Below are 15,013 nucleotides of genomic sequence, written 5' to 3'. Positions count from 1 at the left end.
CTCCTGGCTGTCTGCTCAGAAATAGCTCCTGGCAGGCACGGGGGACTATATGGGACACCGGGATTCGAACCAACCACCTTTGGTCCTGGATCAGCTGCTTGCAAGGCAAACGGCGCTGTGCTATCTCTCCGGGCCTTCCTTCCTTCCTTCCTTCCTTCCTTCCTTCCTTCCTTCCTTCCTTCCTTCCTTCTTTCTTTCTTTCTTTCTTTCTTTCTTTCTTTCTTTCTTTCTTTCTTTCTTTCTTTCTTTCTTTCTTTCTTTCTTTTCCTTTCTCTTTCTTTCTCTTCCTTCCTTCCCTCCCTTCCTTCCTCCCTTCCTTCCTTTCTCTTTTCTTCTTCCTTCCTTCCTTCCTTCCTTCCTTCCTTCCTTCCTTCCTTCCTTCCTTCCTTCCTTCCTTCCTCCCTCCCTCCCTCCCTCCCTCCCTCCCTCCCTCCCTCCTTCCTTCCTTCCTTCCTTCCTTCCTTCCTTCCTTCCTTCCTTCCTTCCTTCCTTCCTTCCTTCCCTCCCTCCCTCCCTCCCTCCTTCCCTCCTTCCCTCCCTCACTCCCTCCCTTCGAATAAGTTAACGGAGGAGACGGTAAAGGGGCATATATATTTTCCTTAAAGGATGAATCCGGTGGATTGGAGAGATAGTATACAAGTGCTGTCTCTATCCTGGTCTCTCAGCCAGGAGTAACTTCTAAACACAGAGCCAGGTAGCATCGAGGGCTGACCTCCTCCTGCAAATAGAAACAAGAAAACAAAATAAAACAAACAAATAAAACCTGAAGCGCCAGACAGATATAGCCGGTAGGGTGCTTGCCAATCAGGAGATCTGGTACCCCTTATGATCCCCTGAAATCCTCCAGGAGTAATCTCTGAAATACAGAGCTGAAGTAAGCCTTGAGGAGCACTGCCAGGTGTGGCGAATAAACGGGGGGAAATGAAATGAATGCAGAGCCAGGAATGGGGCGGAGGGGACTTGGGGTGGTTGTGGCCAGTTGTGGGACTGGGGTGGGGTGGAGAAGCAGGCCATTATGCTAAGGGGTGCAGGTCTCTCTATTCTATTAGGCCACAGTTACTTTAGTTCTGCTAAACCCTCCTTGACGCGTAGAGAGGCCTGGCTCGTAGATCGCTTTGCACCTCCTGGGGTTGCACGATTTTTCTCAGCTGAGGGGGCACCATACTTGCTCCCACACTTTTTTTTTTTTTTTGGTTTTTGAGCCACACCCGGTGGTGCTCAGCGGTTACTCCTGGCTGTCTGCTCAGAAATAGCTCCTGGCAGGCACGGGGGACCATATGGGACACCGGGATTCGAACCAACCACCTTTGGACCTGGATCGGCTGTTTGCAAGGCAAACGCCGCTGTGCTATCTCTCCGGGCCCACTCCCACACTTTTTAAGTCTCTTTTTTTGTTATTTTTTGGGTCACAGCTAGCGGCACTCAAAGGTTACTCCTCGCTCTGTACTCAGAAATCACCCGTGGCAGGCACGGCGGACCATATGGGATGTCGGGATTCGAACCACCGTCCTTCCTAGGTCGGCTGCGTGCAAAGCACACTATCCCCATCGCTCCCGTGAGCGAGGCGAAGCTGAGGTTGCCGCATGGTTTTCTGGGAAATGTAGTTTACAAGCCAGGCTGGACCTACCTCCCAAGTGGCGCGGGGACTACAAGCCCCGCAATGCAGTTCGCGAGCTGAGTTCCGAGCGGCGAGCTGCTGCCCCCACGCGGCGGCTGAGCGTTAGTGCTTGTCTGGGGCATTGCTGACGCCCTAGGGTCGCGTGGACGCGGGTGCTTTGTTGTCCTGGCAACTTGAGATTCCCAACAGGATGACGCAGACTTTTTCTTGTTTCTCTCTTTTTTTGGGTGGGGGGTTTGGGGTTTGGGACCACACCAGTCCAGGGCTTCCTCCTGTCTCTGTGCTCAGGGATCACTCCTGATGGGGGGCTCCTTGGGTCATATGGGGTGTCGAGGATCAAACTCGAACCCGGATCCACCTCGTTTAAGGCAAGTGTCCTATTCGTTGTACTATGGCTCCGGTCCCTTGTTTTGATTTTCATGCGCTGCTGAGAAGGAACCCAACTTCCAGCATACAAAGCAGGTGCTCACTTAGGTTGAGAGATCTTTCTTAGCTGTCTCTGATCCTCAAGATATCCGATTTGAGTCCGGAAAGATAAGGGAAGAGAAAAGGGTTAAGAAACTGGGAGCAAGGCCTATATATGAAGGGCCAGCATAATACTGGTGCACATAATCACTAGCTAATATTGACTTAGCATTTATCTACTGCCTGGCACTGATATAAGCACCATACTTGCTCACTTCATGCTCACCAGTGGCCAATTTGTAGGAAGGAGGTTTTAGCCCAGAAAGCGGTGTCACAGCAGGGGTTAGATACGTCCCTTACTTTGCATTGTTTTTGTTTGTTGTTGTTTTGTAGCCACGCCCAGCTGCACTCAAGAGTTACTCCAGATTCTGCCCTCAGAAATTGCTCCTGGCAGGCTCTGGGGACCATCTGGGAAGCTGGGGATCAAATCCAGGTTCCGAGCGGCAGGCTGCTGCCCCCAAGCGGCGACTGAGCGTTAGTGTTTGTCTGGGAGCAGCTCAGCTCAGACGCCCGAGGGTCGCAGGACTCGGAGGACACGGTTGGCTATGTTGTCCTGGCAACCTGAGATTCCCAACAGGACAAGGATGATGCATACGTTTTCTTGTTCTCTTTTTGCGGGGGGCTTGGGGCCACCCAACAGTGCTCAGGGCTTACTCCTGTCTCTGCGATCAAGAATGTGTGTGTGTCTGCAAGGCGTGTACAAGGCAAACACCCTACCTGCTGTGCTAGCTATTGCTCTGGCCCAATCCCTTGCCTTTTGGTTTTAGACTATACCTGGCAATGCTCAGGAGTTACTCCGCTGTGCTCAGGGGATCAGACAGGATGCCTAGGATAGAAACTGGGTTGGCTATAAGTTAAGGCTTCTGTTACAGCCATATGCAAGGCAAATGTCCTATAGCTGTACTACCGTACAGCTGGCTCAGGTTTTGTTTGGGTCCACATCCGGTACGCTGGAGTGGCTCTTCGCAATGCTGAAGCCTCCATGTGGTTCTGGGTCAAGTCAGGGTCTTCACCTGCAAGGCACTCTCTCCAGACCTACTCGCCAGCTTCCTGACCACTCTCTTACCCCCCAATCCACTGAATCATTCCTCAGTTAGCACAGGAACCACCAGCTTGAGTGTGCTTTGGCTCACCTCCAGGTCCAATGTTGAACTAAGCATAAATTTGTGTTTACAGATCAGGTTTCGAGAATGAATTACCAAAGGAATAACCTCAAGCTTAAAAGCCTTGTGTTCTTTTGTTCCTATTCAAATAGGCTCCGGAGCTCAGCAGCACCTCACACTTTCTGCCCTCCCCTTATGGCCAGCAACATTTTTCATAAAGAAATGCTAATATTGGGGCTGGAGAGGTATTACAGCAGGTAGGGCACTTGCCTTGCAACTCTGGACCCAGGCTTGATCCTTGGCATCCCAAAAGATTTCTCAAGTGTTACCTGGAGTGATCCCTGAGCTCAGTGCCAGGAGTAAGGCCTGAGCACTGCTGAGTTTGTGTAAACCTACTTCCCAATATAATTAAAAAAAAAGGGGGGGGGACAAAAAAAAAAAAAAAGCTGGAGACAAATCTTTTTTTTGTTTGTTTTTGGGCCACACGAGTCAGTGCTCAGGGGTTACTCCTGGCTCTATGCTCAGAAAATCACCCCTGGGGGGCCGGAGAGATAGCATGGAGGTAAGGCATTTACCTTTCATGCAGAAGGTCATCGGTTCGAATCCCGGCATCCCATATGGTCCCCGTGCATGCCAGGAGCAATTTCTGAGCCTGGAGCCAGGAAAAACCCCTGAGCACTGCCGGGTGTGACCCAAAAAAACCACAAAAAAAAAAAAAAAAAAAAAAAAAAAAAAGAAAATCACCCCTGGCAGGCACCGGGGACCATATGGGATGCTGGGATTCGAACCACCATCCTTCTGCATGAAAGGCAAACGCCTTACCTCCGTGCTATCTCTCCGGCCCCATGGAGACAATCCTTTGTTAGGCTTGTCATTTTTTGTTTGTTTTTGGGCCATACCCAGCGGTTATTGTTGGCTCTGCTCTCACAAATCACTCCTAGCAGGCTCGGGGGAACCATATGGGATGCTGGGAATCAAACCCGAGTCCAACCCAGGTTGGCAATGTACAAGACAAATACCCTACCACTGTGCTATCGCTCCGGTACCTGTTAGGCTTGTCTGTTAGGGATTCCAAGTAAACTTCCATTTCCTTAAGTCACAGAATTCTGACTTTAACTGAACAGCAGCAGGGTCATATAAATGAATCAAGTTCAGAGACAGTCTGGGGGGCTTCCAGCTATCAACTGTGACACAAAATTCCAGCCTGCACAACCTCTACTGTGCCCCATGCCCTGCCTTCCCCTCACTAACTCTTCCCCATTATGATCATCAAGTCTCCCAGCACTTTTAGAGAATTTAATGCACGGGTCTTAAAAGTCCATGGCAAGGAAAATGTAAATAAAATGAAATAAAATAAACCCCAGAACAGGAAGAGGGCCAGGGGCATGGAGGGAGGGTGTGGCAGGAGCTGACGGCTTGGGCCATTTGTCTGTCACATCTCATCCAGCCCGTAGTCTTCTTCGGGGAAGTCGCCAACTGTCACCTTTGATGGCTTGACAAAGGCGCCGTACTTGGCTTGGCATTCGAAGTAGCGTTTTCCATTTACACTGCAGGGCATGATGGGATGGGAAAGGCAGTGATTAGAGGGGGTTCCAATGTGGCCCCACCCCAGAAGGTAGTCCAGAACATACACACACACTCACTCTCTCTGTCTCTCTCTCTCCCCTCTGCCATCATTCTTCACATATACTCTCTTTCTCTTCCCCTCACTATCTTTCCCGCTCTCTCACTCATTCCCTCTCTCTCTCCCTGGGAGAATTATTACCTGCCATCATGCTTCCCTAGAGGCTCATCATAGCGGACGCCAATCCAGTAGCCGGGCTTGAAATCTGTGGTTCCTGGACCAGAGACAGAGTTCAGTGGGTAAGGCCCTACTCTGCAAGGGGCCTGCCAGGTTCAATCTCTGGTACCACATATGGTCCACTAAGCCCCACCAAGACTGATCCCTGAGCACAGAGCCAGGAGTAAGTCCTGAGCACTGCTGGGTGTGGTCCAAAAACCAAAGTGGCGAAAGAAAAGAAAATCTGAGGTTACCCCACAGTGAAACCACAGCATGCAGTCGACCCCCAAAGTGAAACTTCTTGCTGAGGATTTCTCTCCTGTCCTGGGAGAAATCAGGTAGTGCCCATCAACTACAGCAGTCCTCTTCGCTGCCTCTCTGCTCCAATTCCTGCCACTTATTCACTCAATCTAGAGGGTCTTTGTAGAAATCTAAAGGATAAGTCATCTTGGCCTTGTCCCAAACATTCCACTCAGCCAGGAGGTGGGCCCTAATGGCTGGAGCATATTTTTTGCATTTGAGTCCTAGCACCCCTACCCTCACCCCAGCACCAAGATGGGAGTATGGGTAAAAGCTACTCCTAGCTCTGCACTCAGAAATTGACCCTGGCAGGCTTGGGGGGCCATATGGGATGCCGGGAATCGAACTGAGGCCCATCGGAGTTGACTGCATGCAAGGCTACTGCTGTGCTATTGTTCCAGCCCTGCTCAATTTGGGGGGGGGGGGTTTGGGCCACACCTGGTGACACTCAGGGGTTACTGCTGGCTATGCGCTCAGAAATCACTCCTGGCTTGGGGCCATATGGAACGCCGGGGGATCGAACTGAGGTCTGTCCTAGATCAGCTGCGTGTAAGGCAAAAGCCCTATAGCTGCGCCACCGCTTTGACCCTCTTGCTCAATATTTTTAAACTCAAAAAAGAAAAAATAGGTTAAGCAGTGAGTGGTTCCTTAGATATAATACCAAAAGCTTCAGCAGCACACGAAAAACACTAAATTGGACTTTGTAAGAATGAAACACTCCTGTTTCAAAGGACCCAGCCAAGAAAGTAAAAGAAAAAGAAAAAAAGAAAGAACAGAACCACTGCATAAGGTAGGCAGAAATATCTGCAGATCATGTGTTTGATAAAGGGAGAGATGCTCAAAGAGCTGGACCATACACCTGGCATGCACAGGGCTCCAGCCCTGAACTCCAAAAAAGCAGCTTCCTGAGCACTGCTGGGCGGCTGCCAATGCTACGGAGGGGTCCCAGAACGGAACCAAACAGGAGCTGTATTTAGACTATATAAAGAATTTATAAGGCAATAAAACAGAAACTACATATAGAATACATAAAGAACTTAAAGGGCAATAAAACAAAACTGTATTAGGTATAAGAATTTATAGGGTCGGAGACGCAGCAGAGGGGTAACCACTTGCCTTGCATGTGGTTATCGCGGCTTCGTCTCTGGCTGAAATCCTCAGCCCCATACTTGGTCTCCAGAGCATGGTCTGGACCTAGCCCTGAGCACTGAGCCAGAACAGCCCAGAGCACCACTGCATGTGTTTCTAAAGTTACTCCTGAAGCAGGAGAGACAGCACAGAGGTAGGGTGTTTGCCTTGCACGTGGCCAATACAGGACGGACCCTGGTTCGAATCCTGGCATTCCATGAGGTCCCCCGAGCCTGCCAGGAGCGACTTCTGAGCACAGAGCCAGGAGAAACCCCTGAGCGTTGCTGGGTGTGACCCGACCCTCCCAAAAAAAAAAAATCCCCGAGAATGGATTTTTCCAAAAGGATAAGGTGTGGGGTGGAAGTGATAGGTCAGCAGAGAATTATGTGGCTGATCCAGGTTTGATCTCTGGCATCCAAAATGGTCCTCAAGTCAGCCAGAAGTAACATCTGAGCATTGCCAGGTGTGGCCCAAAATTTGCTATCCCCCGTCCCCCCAAAATCTTATACAAGGGGCCAGAGAGATAGCATAGAAGGCAGGGCTCTTGCCTTGCATGTAGCTAACCGTGGTTTAATCCCTGGCACCATACATGGTCCATGTTGCACCAGTAGGAGTGAAGGGCCAGGAAAAGTCTGAGGACTGCCAGGCAGGCGCAGGGTTTACCCCTATCTCACTCTGTGCTCAGGGATCACGCTTGGAGGTGCTCAAGACTACTACTCTCAAGTGCTCTGGGATTACTCATAAATGTCTTTGGAGGAGCATCTGATGTCTGGGATTGAACTCAGACCTTCTTCATAAGAGGCTTGAGCTTACATTATTAAATTGGCTTCCTAGCCTCTAGGTTTATTTTGGGAATAGATGGGTTTAGAGGCCATACCCAGGATGTTCAGGGCTTACTCTGTGCTCTGGGGACTATCTACGGTGCTGGGGATAGAACTCAGGTCGTTACTGCTGGGTCTGATTTCCTGCTGGACTGGGAGATATGGGTGCTGGGTCCTCAACACAGTGTGTTCAAGGCAGGGTTTGAGGTCCTGTGGACACGTACCCACATACATGACGGTACCCCGGCGTGGGGGGTGCCCAAGCACCTGCACCTCACAGCGGCTGCCCACGGGGATGGTGCTAGCCTGAGCCTTCTCCTCAGCCAGGCGCTGCAATGACTCGGCCTCCTGCTGTGCTCGCTTCTCTTCGTTGTACTGGCCCAGCTTGCTGCGCTTCAGGAAGGTTCGGGCAGAGTCTGGGGGGACAAGGGGCACAAATGACCTTCCACCCGTGCAAGATCCACATTTAAACACTTCCGCTCTGGCTTCACCATACACAGCTCCCTTCTACTCCTCACAACTCATACACAGCAGCACTGGCCTCCCCCATAACACCTGGGCTCCTACCACCCAGTAAACAAGGCGCCGCCTCAGCCTTTTCCTTACAAGCAGCTTCTCAATTCCTTGGTCCAATTATGCAAACACCCTCCACCCTGTCCTGTCCACTGCACATTCTGCTCTACCTCCACATTCCCACTGATTCCCACACCCTGCCTTGTTGATGTAATGGCAATTGGACTTGACACACACTCCTCAGGTACCCCTACTGTAATGACAGTTGAACCTGGACATGCTCCCTTGTCATGATGGGTATAAAAGGAAAAACTTGGACCTTTTCAGGGGGTGGGGCCCAGAATAGTGACCAGAGCACCACCTGCTGGTCTATGGGGTGGGGTAGGGTGTTAGAGATAAAGCATTGGAGATTTGCTGCCAGCTTTGTATCTTTTCTTGCTTTTGGGCAACAATCAGGGCTGCTCAGGGGTTACTCCTGGCTCTGCTCTCAGAAATTGCTCCTGGCAGGTTTGGGGGACCATATGGGATGCTGGGGATCGAACCCAGGTCTGTCCTGAGTTGGCTGCGTGCAAACGGCCTACCACTGTGATATCACTCTGGCCTCTTTTCTTTTTTGAACCCAGGCCTACCCTGGGCCACATTTTGCTGGTGAATTTCCATCTATCTCTCCCTCTCTCTCAGAAACCAGTGGTGGCAGGCCTCAGATTCCAAGAGGAATAAAAACTATACTTGGTTTCTACTTCTTTCTTCTCTCTCTCAGTCCCGGTAGTCACTACACAGCTCCCTTCTTTTGGGTTACTCCTGGCTATGAGCTCAGAAATCGATCCTGGCTTGGGGGACCATATAGGACGCCGGGGGATCAAACCAGTTTGTCCTAGGTCAGTTGCATGCAAGGCAAATGACCTACCACTTGCACCACCACTCCGGCCCCTCCCCTGCTCCCTTAATAAACTTTACAAATTTTCTGTCCTCCAGTCACTTCCTACACCCCGGTCCGCCTTCGATCACACCCCATCACACTTTTCCATGTGTCCACCTGTCCAAAGCCCTTCATCTTTCCTGGCCTCTGTCTGCTCCCCAATCCCTGTGCACTCGAGTCCTGGGGGGAGGCACACACCAACCATCCTTCCTCCCAGGACTGTCTGTACCCCGACATGCATACCAGACTCCCCCAGAATTGCTCTGTCAGCCCCCACCCAAACCTGGATCCACCAGCACCCCTTCCCTGACAGCCAGACCCTGCCGTACTTTCCCTCTTGTCGTAGGCTTCTTGTGAGAGGTCATATTTCACTACCCTGGACACGTCCTCATATTCGCCCAGGCGTGCGCCACTGTGGTCGATGACCTGTAGTGAGAAGGTGGTCAGTGGGCAGAGGGAGTGGCTCACAAGGCTTCGAGACAGTGGGGAGAAAGTGGTGGCCAATTAAGCCTCTCCTGTTTGTTTTTTGTGTGTTTTTGTGCCACTCCCAGTAATGCTCAGGGCTTAACCCCGGCTCTGCACTCAGGGTTTGCTCCTGGTGGGCTGGAGGAACCATAAGGGTCAGTCATGTGAAACATCTTACCCATTGTACCAGTCCCTCTCCTGGATTCTTTTTGTTTTTGTGCCATTGCACACCCGGCAATGCTTAGGGGTTACTCCTGGCTCTGTGCTCAGAAATTGCTCCTGGCAGGCTCGAGAGACCATATGGAAAGCTGGGAATTGAACTCCAATTGGTCCTGGATTGGCTGAGTGCAAGGCAAATGCCCTACCGCTCTGACCCCTCTACTGGATTTTTTGTTGTTGTTTGTTTTTGGGTCACACCCAGAGGTGCTGGGGACAGGGTAAATCCCGGTTCTGTGCTCAGGAGTGATCCCTGGTGGTGCTTTGGGGACCATATTGTGGTGTCAAGGATTCAAATCGGGGCTGGCAGAATGCAGGGCAAGTGTATCTTCTCTCTGGTCTGAAAAACACATATTTTCGGTGGGAGGGTATCGGTGGGGCTCAGATCTGACAATGCACAGGGATTACTCCCACCTATCAAAGATGACTTGGGAGTATCTGAGGGACCCTGCAGTGCTGGGGATGGACATGGGCCTCCTGAGTGCAGAATATGTACTTCATCTAGCCCTTTAAGCAACCTCTTCCACATTCTATCTAGACATTCTTTTTTTATTATTTTTAGGTTTGGGGTCATTTCCAGAGATGCCCAGGGTTTACTACTCTGGCTCTGTGCTCAGGGGATACTTGGATACTTGTCAGCTATATGCAGGTCAAGCATCTTATCCCCTTTATAATCTCTCTAGTCGCCTAACTCATTTTGTTTTGGGGCCACATCCATGGGTGCTCAGGGCTTATTCCTGGTTGTGTGTTCAGAATCACTCCAAAGGGCTTAGGGGATCCTATGTTACCTATGGGGTAACAGGGATTGAACCAAATGAACTGCATGCAAGGCTAGTGCCCTATCTGCTCTCCTATCTACCTAGTCCCTCTTCACTTTCTGTTTTTGTTTTTTAGGTTGTTTTTTGTTTCTTTGTAGAGTCCTCTCTGGGGTTACTATCAGCTCAGTGCTTGGGGAAACATACAGGGAGAGAGATCAGACCAAGCACTCCCGTATACAAAACATGCACTAGAAGGTATTTTTTTTTTGGCCACACCTGGTGATACTCAGGGGTTACTTCTGCGCTCAGAAATCGCTACTGGCTTGGGGAACGATATGGGATGTCAGGGATCGAACCGAGGTCCGTCCTGGGTCAGCCACGTGCAAGGCAAACATCATACCACTGCACTATTGCTCTGGCCCCAATCATTGAGGATTTTAAGCTTCTTCTGGGCCTCCATCTCAGAATGATGAGAGAAGCTATCTCCTTGGACCCCACCTGTTCTCTGTGCTCAGCTCTGAAGGGACCCATGAATACCCGAGCCAGACCAGAACCCCCAGTGTAGTCCTCACTGGCACCTGCTTCCCTCCACCAGGAGTTGCTTCTTTTTCTTCAGGTTTCTCCTCACACAGCCACTTCTCTCTGGAAGTCCTCCCAGACCCCTGGTAGGTCAGGCCCCCTGAGCATCGGGTCTCCCAGCAACATGATCTCTTCCTGCACAACCTTCAGCTCACTAACTCCACATTTGTTCAGGTAACTACTGAACCAACATTGACCTCATTCACTGGACAGAGCCAACACCGACCTTCTCAACTTGCTCACAGCTGCATCCGACATAATAGAGATGTTCAAGGAACAGATACTAAATAAATGAGATGCGAGAACCAGCTCTCAGGCTGAGGATGGAGCTCAGTGAACATTGTGAGACCCTGGGTTCGAGTTGAAACACTGAAAACAAAAGAAAAGAAAAAGAAAAAAGGGCCAGATCTCCAGGTAGTGAGCTTTGGAATTAATGCTATCTGAGGTAAAGGTGAAAATCTATCCTGAAACTAAGCTTCCTATTCTACAAAACTGCCTTCATTAGGCAAGCTTTTATGGTGTAGACTTAGCATTCAACAATGATCCACTGAGATCTCTGTGCCAGGAATTGTTTCTGGGGCAAAAAAAAAAAAAAAAAAAGCACAATATGTTACAGGGTAATAATAGCCAAGCACAAAAATCGACGCAGAAAAGGGAGGCGTTTCCAATTGTATCCTGAGGTCAAAGCAGGACTAGCCCATGGAAAATCACATTCAACAAAGACTGATGGGCCTCTAATAAATAGCATTCATGGGAACAGAGACAGCACAATAGGTTATACTTTGCATATGGGAGGACCAAGTTCAATCCCTGGTATCACATGGTCCCTCGCAGAGCAGAGCTGGGAATAGCACCTGAGCACATGGTCCCCCGAAGAGCTGGGAATAGCACCTGAGCAGGAGCAGGTGTGGCCCCAAAACAAAAGAACCATTTAGGGACTCCCAGCACCACAAAACAAGACTCAATCAGGTGGGCCAGAGTGGTAGCACAGTGGTAGGGTGTATGCTTTACATGTTGGCTGACTCAGGACAGACCCCGGTTTGATTCCTAGCATCCCATATGGTTCCCAGAGCCAGGAGCAATTTCTGAGCACAGAGCCAGGAGTCACTCCTAAGACTTGACAGATGTGCCCCCACCCAAAAAAAAAAATCAGTCAGGCGGGGGATAGCATATGTAAAGGCCCTGAGTTGGAATGATTTTGGGGTGTCTATGGAATGGTGGGGAAAGGGAAAAGTAGGGTGTCATGAGCTGAGGAACACCAAGATCCTGTGTTGGCTTCTCTCCACATTTCTACCTTCATGGCTCATCTTCAGCTACATCACATTCTGAGCTTCTGTACCCCCATTTCCTCACCTTGCACACCTCTGCACCCTTGCTACATCCTACAGGTCTCAGTTCGGGATTCCCTCAAGATCCCCATCTGCAAGGGGCACTTCTTCTGACGCCCTGGGCTTTCTCCAACCCAGTCTAGAACACACTGGCTGTTACTGTCTGCTGATGCTTTATATCTCTCTCCATCCTGGACCGGGGGAGCAGGGAGGAGGGTGGGTCGGGGTGTGTGTATCTATCTTGGTTATCACAACTAGTTAAGGACAGCGAGCATTTCTAAATGAATAAATTAGGAAAGGAAGGATTAGGATGTCCGAGGAAGAGCCTCACGTGGATGCGGCAGCCGTCATCTACAGGGTATGAGCCCAACAGCGCATCCTCCCGATCCAGCTTGCCGAAGAATTTGTCGTCTACTCCGTACAGCTCTAGTTCCATGCAAGAAGCGGGGCTGCCCACGATCAGCTCGAGTTTACACTAAAGGGTGAGGAAGGGGGGAACCGAAGGAAGATGAGATAGGGGGAAAAGCTGTCAGTGGCCCCGCATTCTGGCTTGGCTCCCTCCGTGCCTTTGTATCAAAGCATCCCCAGCTCCTTTCTTCCCCCATCAGGAAAGCCGCCATCAAAAACACCCATTAGGGGGCTGGAGCGGTGGCGCTTTGGCTTTGCAAGCGTAGCCTAGGACGGGCTTGGGTTCGATCCCCCGGGTGTCCCATCGGGTCCCCCCAAGCAATTATTTCTGAGCGCAGAGCCAGAAGGAACCCCTGAGCGTCACCGGGTGTGGCCTCAAAACAACCCCCCCCAAAAAACAGAAACCCCATTCATTAGGTTCTTTCTCTACGGCCCAGACCCTCCAGGGCCCCGCCCCCTTGGCCCCGACCACTTGCTCCCGTTGGCTCCGCCCCGCCGAGACCGCAGGGCCAATCACCACCCGCCGATTGCCGTGACCCCGACCCTAATCATAGAAGCCACGCCCTCTTCGCCCCTAATCATAGAAGCCACGCCCTCTCCCGCTGGCCCCACCCTCTCCGGATCACGCCCCCCCTCCCCCCGCCACACCTTGAACTCCGCCAGCGTGAGGCCGCGATTGAACCGCTTTTCGGAGCGGAAGCTGTTGAGAGAGCTGCTGATGAAAACGGTCACCGTGGGCGCCGACACCCCGGCTAACTCCATCTTGCCGCGCCCTGCCGGGGGTGGGTGGGGTGGGGGTGGGGGGACGGACCCGCAAGTCAGTCAGTCAGTCAGGTATGCCGCTTCGCCCCGGTTCTGCAGACGCCACCGCCGCTGCTTCTGGGAGATTAGTCCCGCCCTCTCAATTGTTTCTAGCCAATCCACGGCCACCCGGAAGGAGCCTCCACCAATCGCCGTCGTCGCTTTTCGTCTGCCGCTTCACACCGGCTCCGTAGACGCCGCCGCAGCTTCTGGGAGATTAGTTCCGCCCCCTCAATCGTTCTAGCCAATCAAAGGCCTCCCGGAAGGAGTATTCACCAGTCGCTGCCGTCGCTTTTCCAGAGGGCCTGAGTCGGCCCAGCCAATCCCAAGAGGCCTTCCCCTCGCTCTTCCAATAGTATTATGGGAAAACGACCTGGGCGGTCGCAGACTGAAGCCGAGCGGAAGAACTGGCAAGCGAGCCCCGTGTACGCATGCGCACTGGCTAGTCTTCGGCGAGCCGGAGAGCAATGGCGTTTCCCGTGTATGCTGAGCACCTTGTGAATTTCCTAAAGCATCCTATTTCTGGCCTTCGCGCCGAAGTATCCTTCAAACGGAGGGAGCGAGGCCCATAAATAGTAAGTAGCTACTCTAGTCTATCAAGAGGTCGATGAAAAGTATCAACATGCCGAGCTCGAAGCTACGCATGCGCGTAACTCCGCCCCCTTTTGGCGAAGCTCCTCGGCATGACCCTTTCCGCGACCCGTCGTCGCGCGACGGAGCATGCGCATTCGGCTCAGCGGGCGGCACGTCGCTATGGAGCCGGACGGGACATACGAGCCGGGCTTCGTGGGGATCCGATTCTGCCAAGAATGGTGAGACTGGAGGGGGGAAGCCAGCGTGCGGATGGTGTGGGTAGGAACTCCAGGGTTGACCTCTGACCTTCCTCCCCCGCAGTAACAACATGCTTTACCCCAAAGAAGACAAGGAGAACCGCATTCTGCTCTACGCGGTGAGTGCAACCCCCCGGGGCTTCAGCCGTTGGCCCTTTCTTCGGGGTCCCGACCCCTCATCCCACCCCAGTACGGCCGGTCCTTGCCCCTCACCATCCTGCCACTCATCGGGGGACCCGACACACCCCCTTTCCACCCGTGACCCCGCTCTTCTCTCTCTCCTCTCTCGCAGTGCAGGAATTGCGATTACCAGCAGGAAGCCGACAACAGCTGCATCTACGTCAACAAAATCACGCACGAAGTGGAGTGAGTGGGGACACCAGTTCATGGGGAGGGTGGTGGTGGTGGTGATGGCCTTGACCCCCCATGGGCCGGGTCTGATCCCCCCACTCTCTCTCCCCTAAGCGAACTGACCCAGATCATCGCCGACGTGTCCCAGGACCCCACCTTGCCGCGGACCGAGGACCACCCGTGCCAGAAGTGAGCGGAGTTGGCCGTGGGCGCGGGGATGGGGGTGGGAGGAGAAAGGGCTTAGCGGATTCTGAGCAGCAACCGTCCCCGCAGGTGTGGCCACAAGGAGGCCGTGTTCTTCCAGTCGCACAGTGCCCGGGCAGAGGTGAGAATGAAAAAGAAGGCCAAGCCTCATGGGGGGTATTGCATGGACGGAGCCCCTTCTGCGGGCCTGAGCGGGACCCTTACTCGTGGAGCACAGTGACCCCTTTTCTAACCTTTCCTCCTTTCTGCCAGGACGCCATGCGCCTGTACTACGTGTGCACAGCCCCTCATTGTGGCCACCGATGGACTGAATGAACCCTCTACACCCATTTCCCCTTAGTGTGACATAAAGGCTCTGTTATGGGTCTGGAGTGACGGCGCAGCTGTTGGGTGTTTGCCTTGTACGTGGTCAACCCAGGAAGAACC

At 52.2% G+C, this 15,013-nt stretch overlaps 2 protein-coding genes across 3 annotated transcripts; one reads left to right on the top strand and one right to left on the bottom strand.

Annotated features, from left to right (window-relative positions):
- Positions 1 to 4,468: 4,468 nt before the first annotated feature.
- Positions 4,469 to 13,216, bottom strand: TBCB (tubulin folding cofactor B). Of its 2 annotated transcripts, XM_049786661.1 has the most exons (6): positions 13,050 to 13,214; positions 12,325 to 12,468; positions 8,977 to 9,073; positions 7,440 to 7,631; positions 4,952 to 5,024; positions 4,469 to 4,733 (listed from the first exon to the last, which is right to left on the bottom strand). In XM_049786661.1, exons 1-6 carry the CDS (start codon positions 13,161 to 13,163, stop codon positions 4,619 to 4,621), a joined length of 735 nt encoding a protein of 244 aa, XP_049642618.1. In that variant the 5' UTR covers positions 13,164 to 13,214; the 3' UTR covers positions 4,469 to 4,618. The 2 variants fall into 2 exon arrangements, with proteins under 2 accessions (XP_049642618.1, XP_049642619.1); XM_049786662.1 differs by lacking the exon at positions 12,325 to 12,468 and having other exon boundaries at positions 13,050 to 13,216.
- A 452-nt stretch (positions 13,217 to 13,668) lies between these two features.
- POLR2I (RNA polymerase II subunit I) lies at positions 13,669 to 14,990 on the top strand. Its single transcript, XM_049786680.1, has 6 exons — positions 13,669 to 14,014; positions 14,097 to 14,151; positions 14,325 to 14,398; positions 14,498 to 14,572; positions 14,657 to 14,708; positions 14,840 to 14,990. The coding sequence occupies exons 1-6, from the start codon at positions 13,923 to 13,925 to the stop codon at positions 14,900 to 14,902; spliced, it is 411 nt and encodes a 136-aa protein (XP_049642637.1). The 5' UTR covers positions 13,669 to 13,922; the 3' UTR covers positions 14,903 to 14,990.
- Positions 14,991 to 15,013: the final 23 nt, after the last annotated feature.

This window comes from Suncus etruscus, chromosome 14 (assembly GCF_024139225.1).
Source record: "Suncus etruscus isolate mSunEtr1 chromosome 14, mSunEtr1.pri.cur, whole genome shotgun sequence".
In the NCBI taxonomy this organism is placed as follows: domain Eukaryota; kingdom Metazoa; phylum Chordata; class Mammalia; order Eulipotyphla; family Soricidae; genus Suncus; species Suncus etruscus.
The sequence above is the reverse complement of the archived record's forward strand: the minus strand, read 5'-3'. Positions and strand labels throughout refer to the sequence as shown.

What these genes read in the sequence shown, in the direction of transcription:
- POLR2I (XM_049786680.1), top strand. Translation starts at nt 13,923, where the DNA reads ATGCGCATTCGGCTCAGCGGGCGGCACGTCGCTATGGAGCCGGACGGG. An exon ending in GAGGACCACCCGTGCCAGAA is followed by an intron (nt 14,573 to 14,656) that starts GTGAGCGGAGTT and finishes CCGTCCCCGCAG; the next exon opens with GTGTGGCCACAAGGAGGCCG. An exon ending in CGCACAGTGCCCGGGCAGAG is followed by an intron (nt 14,709 to 14,839) that starts GTGAGAATGAAA and finishes CCTTTCTGCCAG; the next exon opens with GACGCCATGCGCCTGTACTA.
- TBCB (XM_049786661.1), bottom strand. Translation starts at nt 13,163, where the DNA reads ATGGAGTTAGCCGGGGTGTCGGCGCCCACGGTGACCGTTTTCATCAGC. An exon ending in TCACGCTGGCGGAGTTCAAG is followed by an intron (nt 12,469 to 13,049) that starts GTGTGGCGGGGG and finishes CTCACCCTTTAG; the next exon opens with TGTAAACTCGAGCTGATCGT. An exon ending in GGGTACCGTCATGTATGTGG is followed by an intron (nt 5,025 to 7,439) that starts GTACGTGTCCAC and finishes TCTCTGGTCCAG; the next exon opens with GAACCACAGATTTCAAGCCC.